Source organism: Drosophila rhopaloa, unplaced genomic scaffold (assembly GCF_018152115.1).
Source record: "Drosophila rhopaloa isolate 14029-0021.01 unplaced genomic scaffold, ASM1815211v1 contig_189, whole genome shotgun sequence".
Classification (NCBI taxonomy): domain Eukaryota; kingdom Metazoa; phylum Arthropoda; class Insecta; order Diptera; family Drosophilidae; genus Drosophila; species Drosophila rhopaloa.
This window is the reverse complement of record NW_025335071.1, coordinates 76,885-99,670: the sequence shown is the minus strand read 5'-3', so window position 1 is coordinate 99,670 and position 22,786 is coordinate 76,885. Positions and strand designations below refer to the sequence as shown.

At 36.9% G+C, this 22,786-nt stretch overlaps 1 protein-coding gene across 1 annotated transcript in view; it reads right to left on the bottom strand.

Annotated features, from left to right (window-relative positions):
* The window catches only part of LOC108047685 (catenin alpha), a 103,048-nt gene extending 81,142 nt beyond the window's left edge, over positions 1 to 21,906 (bottom strand). The window contains exon 1 of the mRNA XM_044459278.1: positions 21,660 to 21,906. Within this exon, the coding sequence (XP_044315213.1) occupies positions 21,660 to 21,813 (154 nt within the window). The 5' untranslated portion in view covers positions 21,814 to 21,906. The remainder of the gene's footprint in view (positions 1 to 21,659) is intronic.
* Positions 21,907 to 22,786: the final 880 nt, after the last annotated feature.

Below are 22,786 nucleotides of genomic sequence, written 5' to 3'. Positions count from 1 at the left end.
AAAAACAAGAGAGAACGCTATAGTCGGGTGCCCCGACTATCAGATACCCGTTACTCAGGTATAGGGAGTGCGAGGGAGATGGAGATAGAAACTTTGATCACGCATAACTTTTTAACGAATGGTCCGATTTGAAAAATTTCTGCTACATTTCGATAGGTATTGATAAACACAATAAAACTGCATTTTTACTTTTCCAAAATATTTAAATTTTTAAAATCGTATATAGGCGATTGTGGGCGTTAAAGGGGGCGTGGCACCATTTTGAAACAAACTTGCGCTGCGTAGGAACTCCTAAAATCTACATGCAAAATGCCAATCGTCTAGCTTTTATAGTTTCCGAGATCTCAGCGTTCATACGGACAGACAGACAGACAGACGGACATGGCTAGATTGACTCTCCTGGTGATGCTGATCAAGAATATATATACTTTATAGGGTCGGAAATGTCTCCTTCACTGCGTTGCAAACTTTTGACTTAATTTATAATACGCTCTGCAAGGGTATAAAAAGCAACTCGGCTCTAATGACCGTTGATAGCCAAGGGGCACGGTCTTGCCCACTTGCTCTCCTCCCTCCCACATCATGAAGTTGGCAGTGTAAAACCTCCGTCCCCTGCTACAATTCATCCAACCTCAGCGAATAATCGCGATGTCAACGACTGCAGCAACTGCAAATAAAGCAAATTCTAAAAACTCTGAAGCGGCCCAAGCCAGACAGACCGGAATGGATCTCTACATTCGATCACTAACCAATTAATACAACGAATATGGTCACAAAATTTTTGAATCGGGAGGCCCCACAGCTGGTAGCGGCTGGCCCCGGACACTTCGTGTGCCTTCGGGTTTTTTTCGCTCCCGTTCTAATTCTCATTTTGACGCTCGCGCGCTTATTACTCGAGTTCGGTCGTTCAGTCGCAGAGACGCGCATTTTGAAGAAGGTTGCCCTGCGCTTGAATTGGGCTTTGAATGTGTACGTGTTCATGCATCATTTCGATGCAGCAAGAATATTTTGTCTTTTGCTACTTTTCAGACTTGGTACCCTAACAATATGGACGTATTCACTATTGGGTTAATGATAAAAATAAGAATATTATATGTTATAGTATATTTTTTAATATTTCAGCATATATTTCATCTTGGTTAACAAATTCAAATCAGTGGTAGCAGAAAAATGTTTTGCATATATGTATGTATTCCAAATAATATAAATCAATCTAATGAGATAGGAACAGGGCACATCGCAGTCGGTGTCTGCGCTTAGTGGTTCAGAAAACTTCAAACCAAATCAGCTTTGGTTGTTGTTCTGCGAGCGGATGGTCCCTGCATACCCCACCGACGATTGAATTTTAGGGGTGGGGACAGAAACAAGAACGGCTGTTTGGCTTTTGTTTTGTTTACATTTTTTAAGACACTTGTTTTGAATGATATGTTTAATGAGTTTTGGTTGATTTTTTTTTTTTTGATTCGCAGTGTAATTTTGTTTAATGTTGTTATTTAATGATCTAGTTGAATATATTTTTATGTTTGCTTACTCTTGAAAGTCGCCGCTCGAATTAGTTACCGATAAATATACATATGTACATATAATAATTTTATAATTTTAATCTTGGAAAATAACAAATTGTTTAACCACTATAAGGTACAGAAAAAAAATATTCGAAGTGATTTGCTTAAATTTATATTACTATATTAAATCAAGAAGTAATCTTTTAATGATTTTTAATATAAAAAAAAACAAGAAAGGAAAGCTAACTTCGGGCGGAGCCGAAGTTGATATACCCTTGCAGAATATTCTATAAACAAGAAAGGCAAGCTAACTTCGGGCGGAGCCGAAGTTGATATACCCTTGCAGAATACTCTGTAAATTATATTCTCCAAAATTATTCATATGATGCATTCTTAATACTCATAAAAAATCCCAACATCTTAACTTTAAAAACACCAAAGTTATAGCATTTCCAATCGTTCAGTTATATGGCAGCTATAAGATATAGTCGGCCGATCCTTATGAACTTTGGTAGGTCGGATTGATCGGCCACCAAAATAAAACCCATAGAAAATCCCAACTTCCAACTAACAAAAAAAATAAGTCGGCACCTTATGAAATTGGTACGGATTGATTGACCAAATATAAAACCGATAGAAAACCCAACTTCCTAACTTTACAAACTACCAAATTATGGCATTTCCGATCAATCAGAAAGACAGCAGCTTTAGGATATAGTCGGCCGATCCTTATGAAATTTGGTAGGTCGGATTGATTGGCCAAATAGATAGCCCATAGAAAATTCCAACTCTAACTTTACAAACACCAAAGTATGGCATTTCGATCAATCAGTTATAGCAGCTATAATATAGTCGGCCGACGGCCGACTTATATACTGCGTGCAAAAAAAAGGGTGGAAAGTTTCAACTCGATAGCTTTAAAACTGAGAGACTAGTTTGCGTAGAAACAGACAGACGGACAGACGGACATGGCTATATCAACTCAGGAGGTGATCCTGATCAAGAATATATATACTTTATAGGGTCGGAAATGTCTCCTTCACTGCGTTGCAAACTTTTGACTAAAATTATTAATAAATTTTAATCCTCATAAAAAGTCCCAACTTCTAACTTTAAAAACACAAAGTTATGTCATTTCCAATCGTTCAGTTATATGGCAGCTATAAGATATAGTGGCCGATCCTTATTAAATTTGTTTGTTTTTTTTCCCAAAAAAAAAACCCATAGAAAATCCCAACTTCCCGGTATAATTATAAAAAGATACTTTTAAAATTAACTAGTTTGGAAAACAACGGACAAAAGATCGACTCTCCTGGTGATGTGATCAAGAATATATATACTTTATAGGGTCGGAAATGTCTCCTTCACTGCGTTGCAAACTTTTGACTGAAATTATAATACCCTCTGCAAGGGTATAATTATAAAATTATTTATCATTAAACATAACATTCAAAACGAGTGTCCTAAAAAACGTTCTTGTTTCTGTCCCCACCCCTAAAATTCGTCGGTAGGGTATGCAGGCACCATCCGCTCGCAGAACAACAACCAAAGCTGATTTGGTTTCAAGTTTTCTGAACCTATCTCATTAGATTGATTTATATTATTTGGAATGCATACATATATGGAAAACATTTTTCTGCTACCACTGATTTGAATTTGTAAACCAAGATGAAATATATGCTGAAATATTAAAAAATATACTATAACATATAATATTCTTATTTTTATCATTAACCCAATAGTGAATACGTCCATATTGTTAGGGTACCAAGTCTGAAAAGTAGCAAAAGACAAAATATTCTTGCTGCATCGAAATGAAATGATCGCACACATGCACCCCTGTATGAGAATGCATGAACACGCATACATACAAAGCCCAATTCAAGCGCAGGACAACCTTCTTCAAAATGCGCGTCTCTGCGACTGAACGACCGAACTCGAGTAATAAGCGCGCGAGCGTCAAAATGAGAATTAGAACGGGAGCGAAAAAAACCCGAAGGCACACGAAGTGTCCGGGGCCTGCCGCTATCAGCTGTGGGGCCTCCCGATTCAAAAATTTTGTGACCATATTCGTTGTATGAAATGACCAGTCTATATGTGATTCAATCAACCATATGCTTAGCCCCTAAAATAGTCCAGCGGGCAACAAAACAAAAATAAAATCAATGAACAGCCAGAGAGATCCAATATCAACAGATTTGCTCTCTTAGCGGTGGAGAGAAAAAAAAGCAAACCTGCTCAAGGATATCTCAAGAAACCCAAGCCCCCTACAATATATATCTGGTAGAAAAGCTCGAACGCCCTGGGCAACAATTCCTGGTAACTTCCAGGAAGGGAATATTCATGACACAAAGGTGCAAACAAAATATGAAGAACACTTTCGAGCCATGTCCAAGGAAATCGAACCTGACGTGACCAGCACTGAAAAAGCAAATGCCCAAAAATGCCGCCAAAAACAAAAATCACTCTTCAAGGTCGAGCCTTAAGCCAGACAGGAAATTCTTGAAGAAAAACTAAGTGCTGCAATCTCTATTGCACCGCAGAATAACAATGGAGGAACCACACAGACAATGCACACTATGACATACTGCACACTTCGGGCCATCTGGGTAGCCTGAGGGGACGCCCACAATTCTGTACAGTGATCTGTCAATAAATAAGACCCAAACAAGAAAAAAAAAGTGGAAAGTGTGGAGGAAATCTTACGGCAAACTATAAGGGCTGGGTAGTGTACAAGGAGTCGAAGAGTCACATGCGACAAAAGACACGGAACTCATTAACTGCATCACAAACAATGCCAGAAGTCTTCTTCGCTAAAGCTGGAGGTCCCCTAAATATCTCCAACGGCATCTACTATGCTGATGTTCTACGATTTGGGATGGATAATCCACTCCAGCCTGACCAAGAAAGCTGTCATCTCCAACGGCATCTACTATGCTGATGTTCTACGATTTGGGATGGATAATCCACTCCAGCCTCACCAAGAAAGCTGTCAGCAGGGCCCAGGACAGCCAAATAGCAAAATGGAAACAATGATGTTGACCCTGCAACGGAACTAATGGCATTCATAAAAACGACTATGTAAACGCTGTTATGCTCGTAGCACAACAGTCTAAATAATCGATGCATAATCTAAAAATATCAATGTGAAACGCCAATGGTGTCTCATGATATAGCCCTGAATTAACACAGTTCCTAAACGAAAATCATATAGACGTTATGCTGCTGGTAGAAAAGCACCTGACAAGCAAATTTAACTTTCAAACAAGAAGTTATACATTTCACCGCATAGATCATCCGAATGGAAAAGCCAACGGCGGAACTGAAGTCTTAATCAGAGAACTTGTTGCGTTACCTTCACAAAAGTTTTTCAACAAACTACTTGCAGGCCACATTTATAGAAGTGCAATAAAGTAACACAAAATTATCAATTGCTGCCATCTAATGCCCGCCTCGCTTTACAAACAAGCACAATTCATGGATTTCTACATCTCACTTGGGGATCGCTTGGCAAAAAACATATTTCGCAATCTAATAAGTACCAAAGTGCTTTCTGACCTTTCTTCAGACCACTCTTCTGTCCTAATAACACTTCTTCAAAACCCTGAAATAATCGAACACCCCCTCAGGCTCACTTCGCAATAAAACTAACTGGCTTAAGCGGTTATCCGGGTCATGACACATTTAAAAAAATTCATCTTTTTCAAACTTGTTTATATAATAGTACAAAGTGTCAGGAATGTTGTCCGCAAAATTTCAAGTCGATCGCAGAAAAACTGTAGGAATGGGAAAAATTTAAAGCCCAGCGCGTCGAATGAGTCACAACTGGCAATTCGGGCTCTGGCGTCGAGCAGGTGCGGCACGCAGAAGCAGGTAAACGGCGACCCTTTTGTGTCCGCTTTAAAACTTTAAACGCGTTTTTTTCAAAACCACTTTTTTGAATTCGGTAGTCACATTTACTCAAAAACTATTGCACCGATCGACTTCTGCTTTTGCACACTTCTTTTACAAAGGTTTTTGTTGTCGTTGAATGAAGAATTTTTTTGTATCTTCAATTACAACTCATTTTAAAGGCCAAAATATGGCAAAAATGTACGTAAAAAATTACACGTTTTATGAAAAGCGCTACAAAAAAATTCAATTTTTAATTAAAAAAAATAATCCTTCGTTCAAAAGACAGGCCAGACACATACACTAACAGAAAAACTTGTTTTTTGATTTCAAATAAAAATTGACGGAGATATTACCTACCGCAAGGACACGATTTTTGGTGTGGTCAAGTTTAAGCCTGCCTCAACGGCTCATTATACCCTTGCAGAGGGTATTATAATTTTGGTCAAAAGTGTGCAACGCAGTGAAGGAGGCATCTCCGACCCTATAAAGTATATATATTCTCGATCAGGATCACCTCCTGAGTTGATATAAGCATGTCCGTATGTCTGCCCGTCTGTCTGTTTCTTCGCGAACTAGTCTCTCAGTTTTAAAGATATCGAATTGAAACTTTGCACACACCCTTCTTTCCTTTGCACGCTGTATATAAGACGGCAGTATATAAGACGGAACGGCCGGGATCGGCCGACTATATCCTGTAGCTGCCATACAACTGATTGATCGGAAATGCCATAACTTTGGAGTTTGTAAAGTTAGGAAGTTGCGATTTTCTATGGATGATACTTTTGGCCAATCAATCCGACCTACTAAATTTTATAAGGATATATCCTATAGCTGACATATAACTGAACGATCGGAAATGCCATAACTTTGGTGTTTGTTAAGTTAGGAAGTTGAGATTTTCTTTTATTTTTTTTTTCTTTTTTTTATTTTTGGCCAATCAATCCGACTATATCCTATAGCTGCCATATAACTGAACGATTGGAAATGCCATAACTTTGGTGGTTTTAAAGTTAAGTAAGAAGTTGGGACTTTTTATGAGTATTAAGAGTTCATCATATGAATAATTTTGGAGAATATAATTTACAAAATATTCTGGGTTAGTTAGCTTTCCTTTCTTGTTTTTTAATATTTTTTGTTCAAATTTTTATACAATGTTGTTCAATGTTGTTTGTTATACATTAATGTATAATAAATTAAATTTGTAAAATTGTCGTAAGATCTTTAAAAAAATTTACGAAAATAGGCCTTTTTTTGTGCTTCAAGACCCGGATAACCCCTTAAATACAACAAGTATGTGAGTTCTCACATAGAACCCCCTCAACTAAATATGGAATCGGACATCGACTGAACTGCCGAAGCCCTGGAAGACGTACTCGTTCAGCAGCCAAAATCTCCACACCATAAGGGAAGGAAGTACAAGCAAACAAATACTATAAATCCAATCAGCAAAGCTGATGCGTGAAAAGAGGCATATGCGACTTGCTTAGCAGACCAAAGTAACCTTGTTCTCCAGCAACAAGGACAAAAAACACAGCTGCGTTACATTACCTCTCGGCAACTGGTAAAAATAATCCCCTATGGATGGTTCACCCAAATTTAAGCGCTCCGATCGAAACGATTACCCCGACAAGAAACTCATCAGGATGCTGGGCCCGAAGCGACGGAGACAGTGCTGAAACGAACTTCCAAACTGTGCTTTTGAGGTCGGTTATAAACTCTTTTATGGGATCATTACTCTCGGCCACTTCCCAAAGAAGTGGAAAAAATCTATCATCATAATGACATTGAAGACCGGAAAAAATCACACAAATCACACACAAATCGTACAGACCAATAAGCCTAGTGTCTTGTTTGTCTAAATTGTTTGGAAAATGCCTTTAAGCACACCGCACATCGAATGCAAGTAGCTGCACTTTAAACTAAAAGCCAGCGGACTCGACTGGATTATGAACGCTCGATCAGCACTGTGCCTAGACAGGTATTCTAGGTATTCTAGTCTAGAAATTAAAAAAAATCTAACAATTTTTTTTTCATAATTCGATAGTTTTGATATTCAAAAATATCTCCGTAAAAGGATTTTCAAAACTCAAATTATTTTCAAAGTTATAGCCGGTTGAGTAAACTGGAACAATAGTTGGCTGGAGGCCCGGGCTACCTGAGTTTGAATAACTTTCTCTCCTTCTTTCTATAACAATACCCTTATTTCTAGTATACTACACTAATCGTTTAAAGGTCATGGTATGGAGCTGGGATAGCTGATTCAGAGAATGTAAGTTATACATAATATTCTATCAGTTACGCTGCCCGAAACTTAACGTAAAACTTTAAACGCGATTTTCTAGAAACTACTTTTTTTAAGCGTTAGCCACAATATCTCAATCAATCTCTAATCAGTCGAATTACTTGAAATTTGGCATTAATATTCTTTAAATATAAATTTATCGCTGCAACCAATTTGAAATTTAAAAAATTTTTTTAAAAATTTGGAAAAAATTTAAAATTAGTGAAAAAATTGATCATTTATTTGAGTAGCCGCCATTTTATGAAAAACAATTTTTTTTTAGTTTTGCTGCTTCAAGCGACATTAGTACTCATTAAGAATCTATTGTTGTTTTATTTTTCAGATGAAGACAACGGGAGAAATCATGGCGACGAGGACACGGCCTCTTCTTCAAGGACGAATAACTCGATAAAAAACAAATTTTTTTTAAAATTTTTTCTATGTTCTCTTCTAAGTTTATTAAACAAATGATAAAAAACGGATAGTAAAAATATATAGTGATTTTTTTTATTAATTGTAAAAAAGCTCGAAATTTGAGCCTCTAGACTACAAGACCCCTTTAAACCCATCTGGATTTATGGATCCAGCTGTGGGGGAACGGGAGCAGCAACAACATAGACATTTTAGAGCGCTTACAGTCAAAAATCCTGACTACTATCACATGCACAGGGTCCTTGGCATCCTCGCAGTAAAACGAAATCGGGAAACAAAAAGTGTCTTACAAAGAAAAGCTATCTGCGCACTCAAAATCGCTCGCTCGGAATTGACTCGGGGATCCAGCAGAACCCGCCAGCCGTCGCTGGACCTCCCAACCCAGAAATTGTGTTTAGGGCCGCCTAACTCTGTACCAGTCAATATGACTGTTAACTTAAGTTAATGATAAGATTTGATACACTTATTATTAGTCTCGTAAGAGGATTCAATAAATAAAAGCTAACTCTAAAGAAAAGTTCGTTGCAATATTTGTAGACCGCTCTGATTATAATCTTTTAAATGTCAAATGACCGACTCTTTATTTAACACAAAACTCATTTACACATATCGATCTTTCTCTCGTCACTGCCAACATTGCCAATGAAATAAGATGATCGACGACCTTAATGGAAGCGACCACTTTCCCATTCTTATTTCTCCATACATTTTTGCTAATTTTTTTCCTTGCAAATAACAGTTTTTGATACAATTATCTTATGGGAAATAATAGCCTTTTTAATGCTCCTTGAGATTATAAGAAAGTTTTGCATTTGCTTCACGCAATAGGTGGTCTCAAAGGACAATGAGAAAGGATATGGATATTTCCATGTCTGGCAAATGCTTCAATTTCTGGAAAGGAAGCCTGGTCCTCTGTAACAGGTATACAATTACAGAAAATAAAGATTCTTAACCACGAGATTTCTTTCAAGCTTCGCTTTCAACTTGAAGAGTGTAGATGTGTTTTCGCGAGCAAGCGGACGGTCTTGTTCTGCCGGACTACTCACCCCAACTCACGCTCCATGGAGCTTGAGTAGAACCCCGTCCCCAGCATCGGCGTTGTCAACATCTGCATCGCCAACACCAACTGTAAGTACGAGTGCCAATATCGGCAAAAACAAACAACAACAAGCGGGTCCGGCTTTACAGACTGGCATGGATCGTTACAGCCAAATCAAACGGAAACTTAGCCTGCAAAATAAAATGTTTGGAAATATACAGAAAATAAACTGCCCTAATAAAAGCAGCGAACAGACCTGGATGAGACTAAACAAGAAAGGAAGCAAACTTCGGCTAGCCGAAGTTTATATACCCTTGCAGTTATCACAAAACGACTACATTTCGATTTCTATGCCTATATTACTAAAAACAATGAAGCTGTGTCGACTTTGCGTTGCATTTTGCCATCGTTTCTATGGCAGCTATATGATATTATTGTCCGATTTTAATATAATTAAAACCGTAATTCCATAATATTTAAATATTACCAAATCCCAAAGAACAAAAAAAAATTAAAAACGAGGACGGAAGCTAACTTCGGCAAGCCGAAGTTTTAATAACCTTGCAGACTTTGCCGAAATTGCTAAAACTGAATAAACTAGATTTGCATCGTTTGATGTCAATTGCTTTTATACTGCAAAAATGTCATATAAAAATAGAAAAAAAGGGATACTTTCGCAGCCTTTAACAATTTTTTCTACGGAAGCTATAAGATATAGACGTCCGATCGGCAAGCGCTTTTACCCTAATCAAGATATGCGTAAATAAATAAGACTTGGAAAAATTTTTGTCAGTAGCTTACACACTGCGCGAAATATTTGGACCGATTGGGAGCTATAGGATATAGACATCCGATCGTCACGCGCTTTTACCCTAATCAAGGTATGCATAAAAAAATACGATTTGGAAAGATTCATGTCAATTGCTTATATACTGTGAGAAATATCCTAAAAGTCATTAAATTTTAACCGATTTCACCCAATTGTTTTTATGGGAGCTATAGGATATAGACGTCCGATTGTCAAGCGCTTTTATCCTGATCAAGGTATGCATAAAAATATAAGATTTGGAAAGATTTATGTTAATAGCTTTTACACTGCGCAAAATATCTTCCATTCTTGCAAGTAATATCCGATTGTTCCTATGGGAGCTATAGGATATAGACATCCGATCGGGGCGGTTTTCAAACTTGATCTGCGTACACATGTTTTAGGACGACTGTGAAAGTTTCAGATCGCTAGCTATTAAATTGAGCTCGCAAACGGTATTGAAACAGAGGGACAGACGGACGGACGGACAGACGGACATGGCTATATCGAATCCCTTATTGATCCTGATCAAGAATATATATACTTTATAAGGTCGGAAACGTCTTCTTTACTGCGCTACAAACTTCTGACCAAAATTATAATACCCTCTTCAAGGGTATAACAACAGTAATAATTTTGTTGAATTTTTTTTCCGATTGTTCCTATAGGAGCTATATGATAAGTCGCCCGATCTGGCTCGTTTCGACATATATACTACCTCCAATAGAAAGACAACTTTTGGGAAAGTTTCAAGCAGATAGCTTTAAAATGGCTAGATCGACTCTCCTGGTGATGCTGATTAAGAATATATATACTTTATAGGGTCGGAAATGTCTCCTTCACTGCGATTCGAAATTTTGACTGCAATTATAATACCCCCCGCAAAGGTATACAAACCATACTACACGTATCAGCTCAAGAGCAGGAAGGGAGTGCAAGTAATGCTAAAGGGCATAAGCCCGACGTTTCCACCACTAAGATAATAGAGGCATTGAAAAAAATTTTTTTTTCGCAAAAGATATTATTATTAATATAATAAACAGAAATAAAAAGCCGCAACCACTATTTAAAGTCGAACTGGAGCCATAAAGCAGAGCCATGAAGAAAAACCAAGTGCACCCGATCTACAAACTGCAATTCCTGTTGCATAGAAGGATTTCTGTTGAAGAACCGCATAAGCGTAACGGTCCGCTGCAATGCACAAACTGCCAGGAATATGGACACACTAGAAACAACTGCAGGCTTCGATGAATCTGCGTAGCCACAAGCTCGAGACTCTAAGCAGAATAAAAACATCGAAACTTTACAACAAAGTATGATGGACTTTTTGTCCTTCATGAAAACATCAATGCAAAACCTTATGCAAAAATAAAACAATCCAATAAATATGCTCGCATCCCAACAATCTAAACAATCGATGTCTTGCCTTCGAATATCCGGGTGGTATGCCAATGGCTTTTCATGGCACAAACATGAAATAACTCAATTCCACAGAAACGCATTTCCCAAGTAAATACAACTTCCACTTCGTATTGCACAGTTCATCCGGATGGTAAGACCCACGGCGGGACCGGAGTTTTAATCAGGGAACGCATTAAAAACCACTTTCACCAGAGATTTGCAACAAATTATTTGCTAACCCCACAGCTCAACATCGAGAATGCCATCGACTGTTGTGCTGATGCCTTGGAATCTGTACTCGTGGTAACAGCCAAAATCTGAACACTGGAAAAGACAATTGTGCGTAGCAACCAACAACTTGTTCCGGAAAAACGACGCCTACGACGCGCTTGGCAATCCAGTAGATCGCCGCATTCGAAGCTACTTTTTTAACGAAGCCACCCGCAGACTGACCAAAATCCTGAAGCATAAAAAAAGCATAAAAGAGCTTGCCAGCGCCGGTACATTGAGAATTTCAGAATCTGAGAATTTCACCGACCAGTACAAAGCATCCTTTGCGGAGAGCTCATCCAAATTGAAGCTCTCCGATATAATGAGTCACTCCTATATAAACTCATCGGATAATTGGGTACGCAGCGACCAAGATAGAGCCGAAACATTAGCTTGACACCTACGAAGTGTATTTTAGCCAGACGCTTCGCACAGAAATTCCAAGTGAGCCGATTGTGTTTCGAGCATGGATGTTATATGCAAACTATTTAACGGGATCATAAAATAATGACACCTGTGAACTTGTCAACACTGTTTTAAATTAGATATGATAAAAGTATTTTAGGTGTTAATTTCGATTTTGTGATTTTTTTTACTGAGATTTTATATTATTTTATCATATAATGAAATAAATGAAAATATTGAGCAAATTAGAAGATTATCTACTGATCGCAACAAGATAAACTGCTAATAAAATTGGCTGATTATTTTCTGATGACAAATCAATGGATTTTCCACTAATTAATTCATAGCACATGCATTTGTCGGCGATAATTCGTCGATTAAAATGTGATAAACAGTATTGGATTGTCCCTACAGGCGGAAAGAATTCTTTTGTTTCAGTACAACTCAAAACCCGAAGTTGCTCAATTACTTAATATTAACTTGTAAACCTGTGTATTAACAAAAAAACACTGGTCGGCATATATATTTTGTCATGGCGATGCCACAGTTTCTTTTTCAATCTGTATTTATTTTAAAGAAAAACAAGAAAGGAAAGCTAACTTCGGGCGGAGCCGAAGTTGATATACCCTTGCAGAATACTCTGTAAATTATATTCTCCAAAATAATTCATATTATGCATTCTTAATACTCATAAAAAATCCAAACTTCCTAACTTTAAAAACACCAAAGTTAAGGCATTTCCAATCGTTCAGTTATATGGCAGCTATAGGATATAGTCGGCCGATCCCTATGAAATTTGGTAGGTCGGATTGATTGGCCAAATATAAGACCCATAGAAAATTCCAACTTCCTAACTTTACAAACACCAAAGTTATGGCATTTCCGATCAATCAGTTATATGGCAGCTATAGGATATAGTCGGCCGATCCCGGCCGTTCCGACATATATACTGCGTGCAAAGGAAAGAAGGGTGTGTGCAAAGTTTCAACTCGATAGCTTTAAAACTGAGAGACTAGTTTGCGTAGAAACAGACAGACGGACATGGCTATATCAACTCAGGAGGTGATCCTGATCAAGAATATATATACTTTATATGGTCGGAGATGTCTCCTTCACTGCGTTGCACACTTTTGACCAAAATTATAATACCCTCTGCAAGGGTATAAAAAATAAAAATAAATGGAATATACATAATCCATTTAGTTACAACGTATTAATTTATATATGTATATGTTATAACAATTTTTCATTTTAACATTCATTTAGGTTTTTTATTTCATTAAAACTAAAAACAACGTAATGTCATGGGTGGCGTAAGTAACTTGACATTTTTTTTTCCTTTTATTATACCCTTGCAGAGGGTATTATAATTTTGGTCAGAAGTTTGTAACGCAGTGAAGGAGACGTTTCCGACCCTATAAAGTATATATATTCTTGATCAGGATCAATAGGGGAGTCGATATAGCCATGTCCGTCTGTCCGTCCGTCCGTCTGTCCGTCTGTCCGTCTGTTTCAATACCGTTTCCGAGCTCAGTTTAAAAGCTAAAAGTCCTAAAACAAGTGTACGCAGATCAAATTTGAAAACCGCCCTGATCGGATGTCTATATCCCATAGCTCCCATAGGAACAATCGGATATAACTTGCAAGATTGGAAGATATTTCGCGCAGTGTAAAAGCTATTGACATAAATCTTTCCAAATTTAATTTTTTTATGCGTACCTTGATCAGGGTAAAAACGCGTGACGATCGGACGTCTATATCCTACAGCTCCCATAGGAACAAAAGGGTAAAATCGGTTAAAATTGAATGATTTTTAGGATATTTCGCGCAGTATACAAGCTATTGACATGAATCTTTCCAAATCGTATTTTTTTTATGCATACATTGATCAAGGTGAAAGCGCGTGCCGATCGGACATCTATATCATATAGCTCCCATAGGAACAATAGGGTGAAATCGGTCCAAATTTGACGATTATCAGAATATTTCGCGCAGTGTGTAAGCTACTAACATAAATTTTTCCAATTCTTATTTATTTACGCATATCTTGATTAGGGTAAAAGCGGTTGCCGCTCGGTAGTCTATATCTTAAAGGAGATAGGAAAAATTGTTAAAGGCTGCGAAAGTATCCCTGTTTTTCTATTTGTATATGACATTTTTGCAGTATAAAAGCAATTGACTTGAAACGATGCAAATCTAGTTTACTTATGTATACCTTATTCCTTTCGCTAATTTTTCACTTTTAGCAATTTCGGCAAAGTCTGAAAGGGTATTAAAACTTCGGCTTGCCGAAGTTAGCTTCCGTCCTCGTTTAAATATAATGTATTAGAAATTTATTTTAAACTGCAAATTAATAAAAAATATACCCTCCCTTGGTGTCTATTATCTTTTGGAGGCGATTTGGAACGGAATCGACCAAGGTTTTGTAGCGCTTGCTCGGAAAAAGATACTTTTCTAGCGCCATCTGTTGGTCGTTGTAAGAGAGGGTACTGCGTTGCCACTAGAGTTAAGGGGAGAATAAGAGATATCGGTAGGATAGCCGCGAGAGAGCAACAGTGGCAAGTGTCAACTGTTTCCACATTCACCCTGAATTCGACCTGGCGGCGTGCTCGTTCTTTCCGTTTTGGCAGGAGCAGAGTGAAGTCATAAGTTAGCAGTGATCAATCAAAGGTCGAAAAGTACACGCGAGTGAACTCACTTTAGTGCCAAAGGGAAGGAGTAAAGCGATTTGGCTTTGAGACGCATCAAAAGGGTAACCGTTGGATGATGTTCGAAGGCCACAAAGAAGAATAAAGAAGAATAACCAGAGAGCAACCTCCACGCCAGCGTTGCAACTCATAGCAGCAGCGCACAAGTAAGGGCATTTATAATTCTAACTTTAATTGTCCTCGCTAACCGGTGCGTCAGCCTCAAATTTATAAAGCCAAGAAAGTGAGCTAGGCCCGGCGACCGTCGAGCCGGTTAATCGAGGCGAAATAAGTATTTGAAAGTATTTCTCCGGGAGTTAAAAAGTCAACCGGAAAGTTTAGGGTTAAAATCGGTTTAGGTTATGCAATAAGTGTTCGTTCGTCAAAAGGAGAGAAGAAGAAAGGTTAATTTTATTTTGTTCGGTGAAAGTGTGGTTTGGGGATTAATTCCTAGTTATATCCCAGATAGTGCAGTGCTGAAGCCATCAGAAGATGCTCACGGGCTGTACATAATAGCTTTTCTAATTTATCCTGGTTTTAAAAATATATGTCTCTGTTCCCTTAATTAACCTTATTTAACCATCGTCAACGAGTAAAGCGCTTTCGTCGGTGGATGGACATAAGTGTGGTGGGTTTTTAAAAAGAAAAACTATATAAAATCCCATAAGAAAAGTCCAAAAATCAAAATCTTGAATTTAAACCTAAAAAATAAAACGAATATGGAGAAATAAAAACAAAAATTGCTATACTCAGAGAAAAAAAAATAAGGTAAATTATATTGAATTCAGATTGAACTAAAAGCTGGTTATGAATAACGTGATGCATCCTACCGTTTACATGGTAAAAATAAAGTTAATGTCAAAATTGAATAGAAAACAAAAAGGAAAAAATAAAAAAATTAAGGCAGGCTTGCACCTTGTGAGGTCAAAAAAATCATTTTTTTTTTTTTTGCAGTTTCGGATAGATACATGTTTCAATTTTACTCCATTAAATCTCTTGAATTACGGAAGCTATCGGCCGTTTGGTGGACCGGACATACATTGTTGCCATTATAGTGCAAATTTTCAAACGCGTTTTTCTCGAAACCATGTTTTTCGAGTTGGCGGAAGTCGTACAAGTCGCAAAAATTGAGCAATCGTCATGAAATTTTTTATACATGTTCCTCAGAAGTATGTGCATGTCTGGAACTAGGATCTTTTGAAAATATTAAAAATTGTTTATTTAAAAAAATAATAAATAACTAAAAAATGAGGAAAAAACCGTTTTTTTTCAAAAGCTCATAATTTTTGCCTTTTTCATGTTTTTTTAATTATCCTAGTTCAAGCCATGCGAACAAGTGTACAGATTAAGAATATATTCGTTTTTTGCGTTTCAGATTATTTCTTAAAATTCCAAAAAATCCGCCATGACGACAAGTTTTTCACGGACATGCCGCCATTGTTGGGTACTCCCCCTCCCCGCTTCGCTTGGATAGCACTCAAAAAAATTGTGTAGCTTCAATAAACTGTACCCTACAACTGGCTAAAATTTTATTCCCATACCTACCATACTTTCCAAGAAATAAATTCCAGAAAAAAATCAGGTTTTGGGCGCCAACAAGGTGCAAGCCTGCCTTAAGATTTTCAAAGCAACTCTCGAATGATATAATCCCCATTCCTCAGCTAACCATTGTTTTTATCAACCAGCAATTTTTTTTAAATTGTCTTATGCACCCATTATTTGTCACATTTTAACATACAAAATTATAGAAACGACAATTTTTTTCGTATTTTTCAAACTTTTATTCAGTCAATTTTTTTTTTTTAAGTTCAATAATTTTGAGTGATAGTCGATACAATTATGTGTCAAAATATACCAAAACAAAAATTTTCAAAAAACGTTATGAACTAAAAATATTTTTTTTAATTTTTAGGCCTGGAAAAAATAATAGAAACGACTGAGTTAATTCTATGGAAAACAGTTTTGAATCTTCAAAGCCTATTAGTTTAGATAGTATCTTTAATATATAGTTGTGCCACCGCAATTTTTAGTGACTTTGGTTCACCGGTGTCCCATTGAATCCACCAAATTGGCACAAATTGATGGTTCAATGGAGTACCACTCTGAATTCACTTTCTTCCACAAATCTTCCCTAGTTTTGGACTTAAACCCACCAATCCTCTTCTTTATTATCCCCCCAAAGGGAACTTTGTTGTCCACAAACGATTTCTTGGCCAGCTTTGAAGAATGGTTCGGGTCATTATCCTGCTGAAACTTCCATTCAATTGGCATTTCCTCTTCAGCATAAGGTAGCATAATGCTGTCGAGTAAGTCTACGTTGTGGGTGGCACACATTTTTTCCTTTATCCAATTTATTGGACCGAAACCCGACTGGGAGAAGTATCCCCACAACATGAGTTTTGCACCACCATGTTTAACGGTTTTAATAGAGTACTTTGGGTCGTGGGCAGTATTTTTAGGGCGCCTTACATGTGGTTCCCCATCAGATCCAAACAAATTCATCTTGGTTTCGTCCGATCACAACATATTTTTCCAATTGGAACGCAATAAATGCACCTTCGCGAAATGTACACGTTTGTCGATATTTTTTCTTGCTGAGGTATGGTACCTTTCGGTGTGAATGGGCTTTTAGATCTGCTTCAATCAGCCTATTTCTTATGGTTCGACTTGTAACCGGTGCATTCAAATCATTTTTGAGATGTTTCGACGAGAGAAAGGGATTTTTATTTGATTTTCTAACAAGCCGCCTGTCGAAACTCACCGATGTTGCGCGCTTATTATTGTGATAAATCGCCGTAATCGCAGTCCCCAGACTTAAATCCTGTAGAGCACCTTTGGGGGATAAAAAAGAAGAGGATTGGTGGGTTTAAGTCCAAAACTAGGGAAGATTTGTGGAAGAAAGTGAATTCCGAGTGGTACTCCATTGAACCATCAATTTGTGCCAATTTGGTGGATTCAATAGGACACCGGTGAACCAAAGTCACTAAAAATTGCGGTGGCACAACTATATATTAAAGATACTATCTAAACTAATAGGCTTTGAAGCTTCAAAACTGTTTTCCATAGAATTAACTCAGTCGTTTCTATTATTTTTTCCAGGCCTAAAAATTTAAAAAAATTTTTTTTTAGTTCATAACGTTTTTTGAAAATTTTTGTTTTGGTATATTTTGACACATAATTGTATCGACTATCACTCAAAATTATTAAACTTAAAAAAAAAAAAATTGACTGAAGAAAAGTTTGAAAAATACGAAAAAAAATTTTTCGTTTCTATTATTTTTTCCATGACTGTATATATATATTTATTGTTTATATTTATTTATTTATTTTATGCATGTCTTTTTACGGTTTAATTTAAGTAATGGTTTATATTCCTAGCTTTTAATAAAATTTTATAATGTTTTGCTAAGTTGAAAAAGTAGCCGCAGCCAGCGTTGTCTTGTGATGTAGGGTAGCACTTGATGAAGGGGTCGCTCAGGCTGTGAAGCGCTGAGGATGTGAGCGACCATTGGTAGGGTGGGCAAGACCAGGACCTCCACAACATCCAAGGAGGCGAAAAGAAGAAGTCAGTCGAAATGGAAAAAGTAGGGAACATAAAGTGATGATCTAATGTGTGTGTTTCTCTAACCCGGTTTCAGTTTGGTGATGCACGCGAGTATCTATATATTATTAGGGAAAGGCATTCCGAGGTATCAACAAGACCACCACACCCATAGCCGAAGAGCCAGAGCCGGATATATTTTTCGCGTGCGCTGGTATCTCAAGGCAACATCTAGTCTGGTTTATATCAATGAGTGTAGCGGTTCGTGACAGTTTGAAGGTATTTTAAAGGAATATCTTTCCAGTTCATTGTGACCTCAGTAATGGTTTCTGCTTTTGTCCTGGTCAGATCAGTGCTTCTATTTCGCTGTATTACCGACCACACATTTTTAATAATGTTTAAGTCAGGACTTTGTGGTGGCCAATCGGGGGTTTCCACACCAACATCTCTTAAAAACCAAGTAATCATTTTGGCCGTATGGCAAGGAGCGTTGTCCAGTTGGAAAATAAACTCCTTTCTTATTAATCTGTCGCCGGATGGAAACGCATAATTATTTAATGTATTTAAATATAGGTTCTGGTTCATGGAACCGTCGATAGGAACCATGTCTCCCACACCATTATAGGAAACTAAACCCCAGAACATAACGCTTCCATCCCATGGCTTACTCTTTGACACACAGGAGCAATTTTTTTTACGATAATTATTGTTAATTCTTACAAAAACATTCTTTTGAGACCCATGGAATTCAAAACAACTCTCATCCGTCCACAGGACATTACGCCAAAATGAAGTGGGCTTGGTAATGTACCTTTTTGCAAACTCCAAACGCTTTAGTTTATATTTTGGAGTGATAAAGGGTATTGGCCTTGCAATATATGTTTATATGTATTTGCTTCAATCAAACGCCTGCGTATTGTTCTTTCACTTATGAAAGTAGATTCAGTCTCATTCCACACCGCCTTTGGTGTTTTTAGAGGGTCCTTCTTAAAAGCACGGACCGTAAGACGACCTACCTCAGCTCCCGTCTTTCGATTTCTGCCTTTAAGCCTAGTCATGAGAGAGACCGAGAGGCAAACAGCTGGTGTACACTTTTCGTCAGGCTTTTTTAGCGAAAAGAATAAAAAATGTAATCTTTTGGCGTGCGCTTCTCACTGAACACTTTAAAAAATGGACGGAAAAAATCAAAAAACCCGTAAAAGTCGATTGCAGGAGTTTTCTTGTGAGGGTGTTAATCTTTTGGGGTGCCTCTTGTCCGAGCAAAGTGTTTTTTAGGTCAAAAATGTACGAAAAAACACAATAAAAAACTTTATTGAACTTTAAATTAGTAAATAATTATCAGGAAATTAAAAAAAACAACTGGTAAATTTAAATTGTATTGTTTTTTAATTTCTTTGCAACTACCATTTTTGAATTTTAACTGCTTGTCAACAAACCCCGCTGACCGTAGCACGCTTTATTCTGATAAACTCTAGAAAATGCAGTACGCTAGAGAACTCATTTTCTGAATCCTCGATCTGAATACTAGGCTTTATGGCAAACATTGATCACATCATTACATTTTTTTTATTTATTGATTTGATAATAAATGGTCTGACAAGAGAAATTTTATTCCTTAGCGATGTTTTGTACGGAAACACCCAAGTTGTATTTGGTCAGAATTTCTGATCTTATTTTGGTGCTCAGCTCAGATGTTTTTACCATTTTATATATTAAACAAGAAAGGAAAGCTAACTTCGGGCGGAGCCAAAGTTGATATACCCTTGCAGAATATTCTGTAAGTTTTGGCATTTCCAATCGTTCAGTTCATACTATAATTTTGGTCAGAAGTTTGTAACGCAGTGAAGGAGTCTTTTCCGACCCCATAAAGTATATATATTCTTGATCAGGATGAATAGAGGATTCGATATAGCCATGTCCGTCTGTCCGTCTGTTTCAATACCGTTTGCGAGCTCATTTTAATAGCTAGCGATCTGAAACTTTCACAGTCGTCCTAAAATATGTGTACGCAGATCAAGTTTGAAAACCGCCCCGATCGGATGTCCATATCTTATAGCTCCCATAGGAACAATCGGATATAACTTGCAAGAATGGAAGATATTTCGCGCAGTGTAAAAGCTATTAACATAAATCTTTCCAAATCTTATTTTTTTATAGATACCTTGATCAGGGTAAAAGCACGTGACGATCGGACGTCTATATTCTATAGCTCCAATAGGAACAATAGGGTAAAATCGGTTAAAATTTAATGATTTTTAGGATATTTCGCGCAGTATATAAGCTATTGATATGAATCTTTTCAAATCGTATTTTTTTATGCATACCTTGATTAGGGTGAAAACGCGTGACGATTGGACGCCTATATCCTATAGCTCCCATAGGAACAATATACCTTATTCCTTTCGCTACTTTTTCATTTTTAGCAATTTCGGCAAAGTCTGCAAGGGTATTAAAACTTTGGCTTGCCGAAGTTAGCTTCCGTACTCGTTTTAATTAAGACCTAAAGGTAAAGGTTTAGTTTTATGATTTACTTGGTGCTTGGCTTTGATGTCATTGTATTCCATCATCGCTACAATTGGAAACATTTCTCTTCGAAATAAAATTCTTGTAAACGGATAAGAAAAGTTTGGCGAAATAGCTAAGTTGTTAAGGGACGGTAAGAGAGTATGGCCGCGCACTGGCCGCCTAAAGAAACTTTATAGTAGGAATATTTCCTTTATCCGCAATAAAGTAAGCAAAAATGGTTGGGCACCCCCGCAAAATACAATGATGGAAGGCTCTTCGCAAGAAGCCTCTCATAAGCGAGATAAGCCTTGCACTTTGTTTGGAACTAGCAAAAAAACTAAAAAGGTGCTATTTTCGGAAGAGCCCAAATATAACAAATTAATAAACTGGATCTAAAAGGTACTTTACCTTTAGATCTTAGCTGAAAGAATAGCAGAATCAGCTAACCAACAAAACGTGTGTTAACTTTTACCAATTTCTTTTTTCGTTTTTTTATAACTTTGAAAGTAGGTGTTTAATAAATAAGAAATTTAGGTTTTTGTTTATTAATTAAATTTAAAATAAGACTTCATCATACTTTTTCTGTATAAACTTCAACCCTTTATATTAAAACAAGGGGTCGTATGTTGACTTTAGTCTGCCATAATGTGTATACTTAGGTTCAGAATCACATTATAAGACCCAAAGTGTACAGCAAAAAAGAATCATTTAAGCTGATACAAATGAACATGCATACATATGTACATATCTACATATTTTATGTACTTACATACATAATAAATAATTTTAATGTTAATGTAATGTTTTTATTAATGTATGTAACATTAATAAGAATACTTATCTCGTCGATTTATTTAAATGTACACAAATATATATTTAATTTGAATTTACCTTTTTTCTTTTTGCTCGGACCCTTAGTATTTACAAGAGTTGTAACTTGTAGTACAAGAGGCTCTAAAGTCTTTTCAACTGACATTGTACGAATCTCCAAATTTTTGGGGTCCCATTTCAAAGCTATCTGGCCGAAATCGGTTAACGTGCCCATCTTATCAATAAAAACTTCACTTATTTTCAAAAAATTTATTGAGTCTCGTTTACGATAAAGCGACGACGCCTTTTTCGATTAATGATACATATCTAAGGTTTGGGACATTCAGTGGTTAGCCACCAAAATATACCCAATTCCCACAGAGTTACATAAGGCAATAATTCCAATTTTTGTAATTAAACACTATTCCCACATAGCATTATCTACGATACAGAGTAATATCCACTTTATTTTTGATTAATGGTTCAAGGGGTTTTGCCATGCCAAAAAATCTATGTTAGTTTACATGGCGAAAAGTGGCTTGCAGTGTAAAAAATTTGAGAGTTAAGCCTAGTACTCAGATCGACAAACGAGTTCGCTAGCGGAAAAACTTTAATCTTTCCAGTGTGACCTAAATTTCGAGAGTATTGTATGTATATTGTATGTGTATTGTGGCAATAGATGCAACTATTATCTAAACATAAATATTTATATCACATTAACAAATATTTAATAATGTACAATTATGACTTACTATCATGATCCATTTCCCAGGCTATTTACTCCCACGCTCTTTTATTTGACAAATCCCACAATTCTGGGTGGGACTCCACAGATCGTAATCCTCACAAGTAAACTCCTGCAATCGACTTCTACTGGTTTTTTTATTTTTTTCCTCAATTTTTAAAAATGTTCAGTGAGAAGCACACGCCAGAAGATTACATTTTTTATTCCTTAAGCCTAGTACTCAGATCGACGAAAACTGTACGCCAGTCACGAGAGAGAGTGAGATGCAAACAGCTGGAGTTCACTTTTCGTCAGGTTTTTTTTCACTTTGGTACTCAGATCGACGAAAAAATACCAGAAAATTACTTTGCGTTGCCAACCACCTGAAATGAACTTTGGGTGTACCCTAGCGGAAAGATTAAAAAATTTAATCTTTTGGCGTGCGATTCTCACTGAACATTTTAAAAAAATGGACGGAAAAAAT